Source organism: Centrocercus urophasianus, unplaced genomic scaffold, assembly GCF_019232065.1.
Source record: "Centrocercus urophasianus isolate 14NV4802_14NV808 unplaced genomic scaffold, USGS_Curo_1.0 seq_15, whole genome shotgun sequence".
NCBI classification, from domain to species: domain Eukaryota; kingdom Metazoa; phylum Chordata; class Aves; order Galliformes; family Phasianidae; genus Centrocercus; species Centrocercus urophasianus.
The window spans coordinates 13,354,231-13,366,888 of record NW_024884697.1 but is presented as its reverse complement, the minus strand read 5'-3'; the positions used below and the strand labels follow the sequence as shown (position 1 = coordinate 13,366,888).

Below are 12,658 nucleotides of genomic sequence, written 5' to 3'. Positions count from 1 at the left end.
CACACACACACACACACACACACACACACACACACACACACACACACCAACTAGCAATTTGAGAAAGAATTTTCTTCCTTACAGGACAAAACTTACATGCAGAATACACCATGTCATAACTGCAGCAGGAAGTTACATCCTCCGGTATATTTTCATTAAATGATAAATTACTTTCATATAGTAGAATTATTTCAAAGCTTATTGCATTATGCAAGCAAAAGCACTTTAAGGGCACAGATTCGTGAATTTTCAGTGCTTTCAGTTTGCAATATAGAAATTAAATGGACTTATTTAATTTAAACTTGTCATCTCATACTATGAGGTGGTGGTTTTTCATTTTTATCAGTCACAGGATTCTTCTAGTGAAAAAGCAGTCACATCAACTCTTTTTTATGTTTGTTTCCCTTCCACATCAAATACTTTCAGCATTCACCTGAGGAACTGAGGAATATAAAAATAACTAGCTGTAGCAATCAGCTGGTTAAAAAGCACTGACCTGGGAATCTGCTATGATCAAACCCGCTGTATTTGCAGAGAATGAGTATGCAGAAATCACAGTGCACAGCCTATTACCGTAGCAGATTCCTGCAGTGAGCACTGCAGATCACCCTCAAGGATCACACAATACTTGGAGACATTCTGTGCAGCCCAACTGTGGCAAATAAAATCCAAGCCAGCAAACCAACCCAGCAGTGCTTCACACTGAGTAAAGAACTATTTCGTTTCTAAGTAAAAAGGTTTGACTAAACTTACTGGTTCGTAGATGAGGCCATCTGCAGAGGCAACCATTGTTTCTGCTAAATCCAGAACATCAGCCCCCACATCTGTTTTGAACAGGGAGACAAATATTGAGGCACACAGGTGATCAGAAACAAAAAAAACTTAGAAGTGTTCAAGTTGAGATTGAGTTTTCACTGGACAGTGGTCACCTTCAGCATAAGTAACGGGAGAAATTGGGGTAAGAACAAACAAACAACAACATAAACCAACAACCCAACACTGTATTTCTTGCTAAGAGAGTGCAAACAAAAAGAGAACCAAAGCTGTCAAGTAGCTTAATACCAGGGAAGTGGTGGGGGTGGGACACCACGGAATCCTACTTTTCAACCTATCAAACCTCTACGTATCATGAAGCAATGATGTTCAGTGACCAAAGGCACACTGTGCTATTTTCTCACTGATGTAACACTTTCAGAAATGCTGGATCACACACACACACACAAACACACACACAGGCTTTCTAGGACTGCTTATATATAAGTCAGTATTAGTTTGTTTAACAGGCACTGAATTCATATCGATGCAAGTTGAAGACAAAGTTTTGTTCATTTCCCACATTTCAAAAATAAAACTAAACTTTAAAAAAAATCAGAACGTTCAAACTTTTGGTGCTAACTGGGAAAAAATTTTTAAGAGATTAAAATAAATTTTTAGAGTAAGGAATTAATGAATTAATACTTGTGAGGCAGTACAAGATCCCAATATTGTCAGGTCAATATCTGCAAAGGTCACTACCAAATTCCTGCTGCTGAACTGTGGCTCACAGTGACTTTTTATTCTAGCTAGCCAAAGTCTGGTGCAGCCAGTCATCTTCCTTCCAACAGACATGCCAATGCTCTGCAAGATGTGAACGACTTGGCATAGATCACAGGATCATAGAATGGCCTGGGTTGAAAAGGACCACAATGCTCATCCAGTTTCAACCCCCCTGCTATGTGCAAGGTCACCAACCATCAGACCAGGCTGCCCAGAGCCACATCCAGCCTGGCCTTGAATGTCTCCAGGGATGGGGCATCCACAGCCTCCTTGGGCAGCCTGTTCCAGTGTGTCACCACCTTCCATGTGAAAAATTTCCTCCTAATATCCAACCTAAGCCTCTCTTCTCACAGTTTAAAACCATTCCCCCTTGTCCTATGATGCTTTATCTTATACCAATTCTTCCAGTGAGTTACACCAGTACACTACACGTCATCAAGATCAAAAGTAGTCAGCTAAATACTTTGAATAACATTCTGTCACACTGAGAGCAAACACACACAACGAGGGGTCCTTAAAGTGCTGAGTTTTCACCACTGGATACTTACACTGACACCTCATGGCAACTGTAATGTCAATATTGATTCTAAGTTTACTGCAGAGAAAGAAAAGACAAAAAGGAAATTTACAGTGAATAAAAATACCAAGAGAAACATTAATGGAATTCTTGGGTTCCTTGCAAAAATAGTCAGCTGACAGAATTCACACCAATAAATATAAGCTGTTTGAAATATGAATGAACCAAGACAGTTTTGACTATTAAAGCACTGATGGCCACTCGTTATTTAAGACATAAAAGCATCAGATCTCTCTGTTAGGAGCTTCAATACTGCGACTATGAGATTTTCCTGAAATATCATGAGTCTAAAAGACTGCCAGGCTTCTAAGAAGAACACACCATTTTCAGTATGTGACACATTTTTAATTCATAACCAGTGCAATGAGTTACACAATTTAGCAGATCCAATAATGTAAGAGCTGCAAATCCAACACTGAGCAAATACTTGAGCATCTTCCTGCTGTTTTGTCCTCAAGACAGGCCACTGATTTTCCTCAGGACGCTGAGGATCAGGCTGAGGAATTGCTAAAGTCAGTTCCCAGAAAAAACTGTCATCTAAAAAGGAATGCTGGTTTTGCTAGCACTACTTCAGGGTAAAATAGCTCTTTTCACAACAGGACTCCCATGTTTTAACAGCAAAATGCCTTGCACATTTATGTCTTTATCTTGAATTTTGTTAGAATGAAAGCAGGCAAGCAGAACACAAAATAGACACCAAGAGGCACCAAGTTTGATTCACTGGCATTAACCAGTAATGAGGGCATTCTCCATTGGTTTTCACAACAGCTTAAAAAAAGTTTTAATTTGTGATGATTAAGTGCCCTCATTACATTCACGTGGTTCTGTCACCTCCAGGGATCTCCTTCTGAGAAGGGCAGCAGATAGGAGAAACAGCAATTACAGAGATACAAGTTCAGAGCAGTTTAAATCGTTGCAGGACCGCAGGCCCAGCGATTAGCCCAGACTAAGGGGGCAGCCTGCAGCAGGAAGTCCTGTGACAGCCTCTTAAGCACCAGGCTATACTTGTCTTCTATGACAGTTTCAGTGGGGAAAGAACCTCTTTTAGAAACCCCTCACATCTGTTTGAACGAAAATGAAACTCTCCCTTACATTTCTCGCATTCGCTATTTTTTTCCTTACAGAACCCTTTCATATTTCTGAAGTACAAGACACCAAATTAATATACGTATATTTAGCTTGTTACCACAGCAACTAAGTCAAACAGCTTTTAAAGTTATTTAAATTCTAAACCTGTGATATTTAGAGGTGCTCAGTATATGAAATCTCCTTTAACTTCACACAGAATCAAGTGTGTGTGGCATCACCTAAGGAGGAAAGGCATGAAGCTGATGGCAAATGAATATTCAGTGATCTCGGGGACCACACCAGGAGCCAAGAGCAGAAGTAACCTCTTGATAACCCTTAAGCTTCATCTCCAACAGAATGAAATATATTGACAATTAATATATTAACTGTAAATCAGCATCATGCAAAGGAAGGGTTGGCACAGTTCAGGAAGAGTTACATATCACAACACCTTCTGAACTGTTAGCAAATAGATCCTCGTAGGCCTATAGCACCAGCACACCTACATTATTTTGACTCCTTCACTGAACTAATCATAGTTTTTCTTCTCCACATATTCCAGGAGGAAAAAAAACCTTCTGTTGGTTGATCTGTTGAGTCCCCTTAGTATTTTACTTATATTTCACCCACAAATTGCTTTCAAGTCACAAGCATATCTCACATCCATTCTTTCCTGAAAGGCAGACAACTTAAATTTGAAAAGAAATTATAAGGAATAAAAATTACCTTGTAAAATCCTTGTCTACTTCGTATTCATACTTCATCCACGTGTCCCGATACACCGTAAATTCCATTATAGTCAGGAAAGCTATTGTTGTAAATGCTATCAGAGAAACTGAAAGACAATGGAAAAAAAATCACGATCATGAGAAATATTCAGGAATAAACAGGACAAAATTCTAACATTCTAGAATCTGAGTATTACCAGTACAATCCTAATACCTTTGACTGATTCATACACCCATAAGCTGCCCTTATGCCCTCCAGTACTTCCTTTTGCATAGGAGAGGAAGAGAAGCCCTATCTTTGCATCAAGAAAGATGAATGGGGATGGTTATGAACTCCCTGGAGGATTCACTAACAGGTTAAATATTCATGAGCATATAAACTAAAATGCACTGTCAGAGTTGATCTGGGCAAACAATCCTAACTTCAGGCATGAAGGAAGGAGAAGGTAAACTTCCAAGTCCCTTCAAACCTTCACTTATCTACAGCTTATGTAACTTCTATATTTCATTTTAGAGCCAAGAAAACACTATGTTGAAACAATACACATTGTACGTGCTGTCCAGCAAACAGAAGGTCCCCTTGTACTGCTTGTGGACAGCCACAGTCAGGTCTGCCAACCCCTTTACTTTGAACAGTTCCGACTGATGATAAGCAACTCATTCTCCCAACAGCTAATTAAGTGCAGAACTGATATTTTTATGAAAGAAAACTACAGCGTACATTTAATAGCGTATGTGCCCTGCTTATCTCCACTTATCACACCAGCAGTTGTGCAACACTGGGGGAACATAGACCTACTGCATATAGAAACACGGCCAGAGTGTACAGAAGCACTTGCTATGCACCCTTCTATTAAATTAAGGCTTTTGTTAAGTTGGAAAACCCTCAGTTAAGTGGCATGGTAGTGTTTTGCACAGCTCCTTTATAGGGTATGTTTTCTATCTGCATTCTGTAGAGTATTTCTGTGGCAACTGGAGAAAAACAAGACTGCTTTTCATAAGCTTCAGTTCACTATATTGTGGCCTATGGCCCAGAGATGAGAGCAGGGAAATAAAGTCACAGTGCTATAGAATCAGAAAATAAATCATTTGTCATTTCACAAACATTTCAGGATCAAGTCTTCACAAGAAGCTGTCCATTTATCATATATATGAAAACCTTGACATCAGCACACGTCACAAAGGCTGGAGCCAAAACATCTGCTTTTTTTGTGCAATTCTGAGCAAAGGAATTGGCAGAATTGAGCAGGAGAAGGAAGTCTTTGAGAATAGATCCTCTTTTCTGAAGGCTCTCCCAGCCAGAGCTGGAATCAAAAATCAACCTGAGAGATTGGCCCTTTTTCCATAATGGGTTTTAAGATACTTAAAGGCTGTGAAGAGAGTTCTGATAGGTTCTGTATCCTCATAATATCAGAAAGTGACCAGGCTGGGCAGCCTAGTCTTGTATTAAATGTACAGGTTGGTGGCCCCACATGTGGCAGGGTGGTTGGAGATTCATGATCCTTGAGGTCCCTTCCAACCCTGGCCATTCTGTGATTCTGTGAACGTGAGCCTGATCTCCAATTCTGAATGAAACAGAGGCACTATTTTCTATGCCGCTATAAAATTCAGTAAGACAATCACACTGTCTTTGATAAGGCTGTTGGAATAAATCATATGAACAATGCTGAAGTAACTTCTGGTGCTGAGAAATCTTTAAGGCACCTCTGACCAAAGTGAATTTCTCACATAGCATGGTGCTGCACCAGAAAAGAGGAATTTTTAACTGTCAGTTGTAATTTGCAGAAGAAAAACAAAGAAACAACAGCAACAAAAAAACACTTCACTTGCTTCATCAGGAAATGGGCTTTTTAAAATAATGAGTTATTTCATGACCTCTTAGAGGTTATTTTACATAAAATAACGCTTCAATTATTAACAGAACAATTCAGGAAACAGCAAGGTAAAACAGATCTTTGTGATATTTATTTCTACAGCACAAACTGTGTAATGACTTTAAGGGCTTATCTGTAGATTGCAATTGCTTCTTGTACTCTTTGTTCAACTGAGCTTCAGACATTACACACAAGATTTTTGCTTTCTATTTCAAAATGATAGCAGTTGCCTTCCTATAGTCCAACAGGTGAAGTCATTTCTTTATCAGGCTACCTCAAACCAAATGAGAGGCAACATTTTCTGGTCAGATACAAACAGGAAAGACAATTCTTACAGCTACAGTCCTCAGAGAGAAGCTCCAGTGATTGTACAAGCACATGCCCTGAAACAAAGTGTTTTATTCCTCAAAAGGCTTCCCTTACTTTTAAAATCAACTGTATCTCCAAGACAAGAAGCGTTAGAAAGTGGTCTTCACTCTGCTGTTCAACTCAGCAGGTTCAGACATCCCTGGACAATTTTTCTTATTTATGAAATCATAGCACTGAATCCAACTTGCATTTCACGCCATACTGACACCGTCTTACCCCAAAACTTTATACAGAATTGAAGGAAACAGCTTAGAGAGACTCCATAAATTAAGAAGTTTTACTATATCCTTGACACAGCGCATTTCCAGTTGTAGTCATTTCAAAGAGCTTACAGTGAACACATACATTCAATTCTCTCATCAGTTTTGCACAAAAAAAATCTTGCTCAAGATGAGCAAAGACCACATCTATCAGGAGAATATAGTATGTGTTTAAATGAAGTAAATTAAGAGATTAAGATACCGCTTTTTGCTAGTTTTAAATGAACACAGATGACTCCTTTCCTTCTACTGAAGCTAGAAGCTTCAATAGGAGCCTAAGGGTTCACCAGACTGAGCTGACAGGCAGTCTCCATCATGTGAACATATCAGTAAGGCCTACCTGTTCCCCCGCTTGCTGAGGTCTCCACATAGCTTTCAGGAACCTTCGGGAAGGCATCCAACTCTTTCATCAAATTCAAGGTCTTCTTCCGATTCAGTCGCCTCATCTTCAGCACACTCCTCCACTTCCTCCTTCATATAATCCCTCTGATTTGACAGTAAGTTGTGATTAGAAGACACAACCAATACTGTTCATCCTCAAAACTAGCTGACATTAATAAAACAATTAAAACCTAAGAAATACAGGTAGACAACTGGATACTCGCTTTTGCTTCAAGAAAACCACTGAAACCAGTACACACATCACTGCATACATTCCAGCCACATCTACAGCATTCAATTACTGACTCATTTCTTTCCCAATGTAACCCTTCTTCATATCGGATACATAGGATTTCAATTAAAAAAGCAAACCCCATTCTGAAGTAGGACCTGTAGTAAACTGACCTGACAATGCATGGAAGTCACTGACTTAGCAAAGAGTATCTAACTGGTTGCCTAAATCAGGAAGATTTCAAACTGCTCTCGGCCCCTGCATCGAGGCAACATGGGCACATTATATGCTGAAAGAAATGTTCATTTTGCATTTTTACTTTCACAGCTTTAGAATTTTACGATCCTAATATGATTTTTCTATAAAAAGACCCCCCAAAGCAAATGAAATACCAAAGCATAGATTTAGCCTTCAGAATCCTTTTTGTCCATACCACAAGCTCCGTTCTGCTTGCAGCCAATGAAATGTAAAGCAGTACGATGCTGAGAGCAACAGCCTGCCCAGGAAATAGTCTTAAACCATTTCCCAACTGTGCAAACACCCTCACAGCCCCGTCCTGCCAACACACGATGTGTTTTAACAAGCTGGCACCACTGCTTTCCTCCAAAGGAAACGCTGCCCTTTGATCAGAATTCTGAAGCTAAGAAAACCATCATCACATCATCATACCCTATTCAAGGCAGCCAAGTGAACCCGTATGGGAGCCATTCCTCATCACTGCCTTGTGGAAAAAGGTGTTACTTGCCCCCATCCCAAGAGCGTGCCAAGCCCCAGCGAGGCCTGCTGACATTTCTGCAGGGCTGTTCCCTGCTCTGCCCCTCCCTGCTGCTACTCTAGCTTCGCTATTGAGAAATAATGAAGGAAGACGCTTTTCCTGGAGATGGAAGTGCAAACACCAGGAATCGACACTGGTGTCTGCCCTCTCCTCACTACACAGATCCGCTTCAGATCTCAGTGCGGACACACGGACCGGGCAGCCTGCCGGGACCAGCAACGCAGCGCTGTGCTGGAAGGGGCTCAGAGGGAACGCGGGCAAAGATCGGCGCTGGAACGGAATTTCTGTTATCCGGCATGGAAAAAAGAAATACAAACATTTGGGAAACGATGCCCTGTCCTCACCACTCCCTCGTGGCTGTGGCTGAAAGGATCGCCGCAACTCCCACGTGGTTTACTGAAAACTCGGGCTGCTCGGGCGGGCTGCAGGGAGCTGCGGGCACCGCGTCCCACAGCCAGCCCGAGAGCGGCTCCGTCCCGCCCCACGCAGGCCCTAGCACCGCAAACGAAGCCCTCACGCCCCGCCAGCCCTCCGGCCCGCCCCGCGCAGCCCCGCGCTACCTCAGGCGTCTCTCGGCGCTGCCCGGCGCGGCGGGCGAGGCCGCGAGGAGGAGGAGGAGGGAGGAGGAAGAGAAAGGAGCCGCGAAGCGCTGCCCACCGCCCGCCGCGCTCACCATGGCCCCGCTCCGCTCCGCTGCCGGCGGGAGGCGCCCGCCCCGCGCGCATGCTCAGCACCCTCACGGGCATGCGTGGAGCGGCGCCGCCTGGGCAGCGTCAGCGTGTGGAGCTGAGTGGGGTCGTGCGCCTTGGGGGTCCTTTCCAAGCTGGGATATTCTATGATCTTGCTCAGTAACAGCACTGCTTAAAGGAAGAGCGTGGTTTATAATATTTAGAACACAGAATCACAAGGTTGACCTGCAAGACCATCTAGTCCAACCGTCCTTCCATACCATTGCTACCACAAGCACTAAACCACATCTCGCAGCTCCTCATCCAGGCGCCTCTTGAACACTGCCAGGAACGGCGACTCCACCACCTCCCTGGGCAGCCATTCCAGTGCCTGACCACTCTCTGAGAGAAAAAGTTTTTCCTCATGTCCAACCTAAACTCTTCTGGTACAACTTGCAGCCATTTCCCCAGGTCCTGTTTGTTGCCTAGGAGAAGAGGCCAAACCCCTCCTCACCACAACCTCCCTTCAGGAAGTTGTAGAGTGCAGTGAGGTCTCCCCTGAGCCTCCTCTTCTGCATACTGAACAATCCCAGCTCCCTCAGCCGCTCCTCATAAGACTTGTGCTCCAGACCCCTCTCCAGTTTCGTTGCTCTTTTTAACAAATTAAAAACCTTTATGTTAAATATTTGTATTGACAGATCAGAAATGAGACTGAAGGATAAAATATTTTTTGATGAGGCAAGCAAATGATCCCAGAAGCACACAGAAAGCAACAAGCTTCACAACGTAGAATCATTAAGGTTGGAAAGACCTCTAGGATCATCTAGTCCTGCCTTCAGGCTATTCCCACCAACACTGCCTGCTCACCCACACCCCTCAGTGCCACAGCCAAATGGTTCTTCAACACCTCCCTGGGCAGGCTGTGCCACTGCCTCACCACTCTTTCAAAGAAATTATTCCTAATATCCAACTTGAACCTCCCTGGTGCAACTTAAGCCTCTTAAGGCAGCTTCACATGTACTCCTACTGCCGATACCCAGTGAAGAGGCAGACCCCCACCTCAGCACAGCCTCCTTACAGGCAGTAGTAGAGAGCATGAGTGCAGGTTTGCTCTTCTTCACTGTTTAGAAGGAAATCAGATCCATGACAAAATAATCTCACCTAGCCTGCCAAAGTGCATGCAATCTGAAGGCAACTGAGTTTCTCTTGACAACAACAATGTTCAAGAAGGAAAAGAACTTAAAAATGACAAGGGAGCATGAACAAATCCAAAGAGTATTTCTTTGCTTTTCAGGGGTAGGAGGACTCTGAGCTTTGAAGAAGGAAAGAAGGTACAGCAACGTGCCTCTGTTCTCACTGAATTCTGATCAGTTACGATAATTTTGGAAGCTGTAAATACAAACTGTACAACTGGATGAGAGAGCCAGAGAGAAAAGCTGGAAGAATACAGTTCAAGAGGCAGATGACAGGGCCAAAGCCAAGCTTATCCATACGCGTCTTCTCCCATCTCAGACAAAACAGCAAGCAGCTTTAGCTGCAGCGCTTTCAGCTCTCATACTGATGTGCCAGAGTATAATTCAGCAGCCAGGGATTTTACTTACTAAGCTCCACTTTCCCTTGAAATGCCCTCAACGTTGAGGACTGGAAAGAGCATCGGATGGATCTGTTATTAGCTGTGCCTCAGAGATGCTCAACAGATGTTCCCAGCGGCTATGAGATAAAGCAATCCAACCTGCTCATGGGTTTGGCATTACTGCCTGAGATGTTTTTCACAGAGCAGCACAGGTAAAAAACTGCTCACAGCTTTGCATATTACAGTCACATTTGTACCTACAGATATTTATATGGGATTTTATGGGGGAAAAAGCAGTTTTAAGCATTTTTCAGAATTTAAGAAAAATAAAGAGAGCATTGTACCAGTGCCATCTAATACACTTAATGCTGTGGATTTACAAACAATCTTGATGTGTGGGAAGAGGGGAAAATGACAAAGAAGGGATAAGTCTCACATCCATACAATTTAGCACACCACAAATGAAGCAGGACAAACAAAAAAAAAGCACCACTCCCTGAGATGTCACGCTCTGAAACACATTTAATAGCAAAGGCAGGAGCAGAGAAGCCGGCAGGACAACACAAGAGAGGAGCAAGGTGGAGGATTTACCTCCTCCGGCAGCCAATGTACTGCAACGTGGTAACCCCGAGGTGGCATTGGAGAAGGAGGAAACGCAGGTGCAAGAGGGCGAATATGGAGATTAGGGGGTGGGAGTGGCTGGAAAGGGCGGACGGGGAACAAAGGAGGCCGGAGGGTTGCGCCGGGAGGGGCGGGGAAATAGAGCGCAAAGACCAGCGATAAGGAACTGTTCTGAGAACAGCGAGGTGCGGCCGCCGGGTGGCATAGAGCGGCGCTGGCGCGTGGGCGGAGCTCATCTCGGCCAATCAGAAGGAGTCAGGCTCGCAGGAACCAGCGAGAGGAGGCGGCTAGGAGGGCTGCCTTAGTGCCGTGCTCGGCACTTCCTCCCGCTGGGCTGAGGCGGGCCTTCTTGCTTTACTTCCGGACACCTCTGCAGCACGAGGAGTCAGAAGTGTGCTTCCTTGTGTCCGGGGTCTGTCTTTCTTTTTCTGGTGACTTGTTTTTAGTAGCGTTCCGTCCGTTTTTTTAATAAGCATACGTAGCGATTGGTTCATCCCTGCTGTTTACGGCAGTGCTTGTTCTCTTACCCTGGGATGGAACAGCAATCCTATTACTCCACTCACAAGTAGGTTTTTCTCAAGTGTGTAATCGGTCAGAGTGTTGGTATTGCTTACACTACCCAGCAGTTTACTGTTGTGTTTGGGCAGTGAGCAAACCTTTCTCTGAGGCATGCGGGTGCCAGCGTAAGTCAGTGTACTCCAGGTTGTCAACAGCAGCTTTCCAAAGTACGTTCCTGTAATACAACCCCACACCAGAAATTTGTAAGTGGTTGGGGAGACAAGTTGAAATCATTCCCAAAGCGTGGTGTCTCTATAGCCACACCAGAGCATGAGCTTGTATGAATTCAGACCTAAAAACTCCCATGGTTCTGTAGTGACAAGCTAGCAGTTACACCTGATGGTATTTTGATAGTCTCCTGCTCAGAAGTCTGTCAGTAATTTGAATTGAAGCCGCCCTCAGTGAAGGAATAGCTGACAGGTCACCTCAGAATGACACTTGAGCATGTTGTATGTGTTAAAGGCTGGCATGTGTTCCTGCTAGGCCCTAACTGCCAGCCCAGGGCCAAGAGTTGGGCACGCCTTTTCCTAAAAACATGAGGACCAGGAGAGATTTCTGGGTGTTCTTCCTTTTGGGTGCAGGAATCTACAATTCTATAATATCATCATTTAAATCACTGGAGCGAGTTCATAGCATGTGCATTCAGATGTTATGTGGCAAAAAAGCTCTGTTTTAGGCCTAAAAGGTGAATGGAAATCCCCATCCCTTCATAAAGAGGAATTGCAAATGCTGCAATACACAACACAAATAGTCATCAGTGATGTGGTCTTGTTTACGTATAGTCTTCTATGTCTTCCATTTTTGGTGCATATGCAGCTAATTGAAAAGTAAATAAAAACAAAGTGGCAATTGAAGAAGACCTCAATGTCTTCTCTTTTAAATCCTTTCTCCTGTTCCGTCCCACTTCTGGTTGTGGGATTTTTTTTTGAGAGATCCTTTTTTACTTGATCATTATGAATATGGCTTTTTACAGAGATGCAAATACATGAGTCCAAGGAAAAGAAAAAATGTGCTATAGCTATTCAATCTGAAAAAGTCCCAGTTAAAGTGAATTAATGAGTGAAATAGAATAAGTCTGTTTTATGGAATCTAAAATTACTTATCACTCCAAACCTATTTAGAGGAGAATAATCCTAATTCTTTGAATATTTTGGTGACATTTTAAATGTAATTTAATTCAGCTGCTAATGAAGCTCATACCATTCCACAAAATCTAGGGTAAGTATTGCAGTTGAGTACTTTGAAAACTGCAGTTAAAGATGTTACAGCGTGATGTTGTTTTTCTCCTTTCCCAAGAATTTAAATTGTTTGGTGTAGACAGATAACTAACGTGAAGTTGTGTCTTTCATTCAGCAGAGATTTGCTATACGTTGTTGATAGATTGGAGAGAGGCAGGGAGGAAGGGAACATAAGTCACTGAGCTGAATTCCTGCCTAGA

The 12,658-nt window shown here is 43.2% G+C and overlaps 1 protein-coding gene across 4 annotated transcripts in view; it reads right to left on the bottom strand.

The window, feature by feature from the left end:
- ERGIC2 (ERGIC and golgi 2) overlaps positions 1 to 10,737 on the bottom strand; it is a 22,851-nt gene extending 12,114 nt beyond the window's left edge. The window contains exons 1-5 of one of the 4 annotated variants that reach the window (XM_042815390.1): positions 10,633 to 10,737; positions 6,753 to 6,898; positions 3,908 to 4,016; positions 2,085 to 2,131; positions 754 to 824 (exon numbers count right to left, since the gene is read on the bottom strand). In XM_042815390.1, coding sequence (XP_042671324.1) covers positions 754 to 824; positions 2,085 to 2,131; positions 3,908 to 4,016; positions 6,753 to 6,858 — 333 coding nt within the window. In that variant the 5' untranslated portion in view covers positions 6,859 to 6,898; positions 10,633 to 10,737. The other 3 variants (XM_042815392.1, XM_042815391.1, XM_042815393.1) reach the window with 3 other exon arrangements.
- Between the last annotated feature and the right edge of the window lie 1,921 nt (positions 10,738 to 12,658).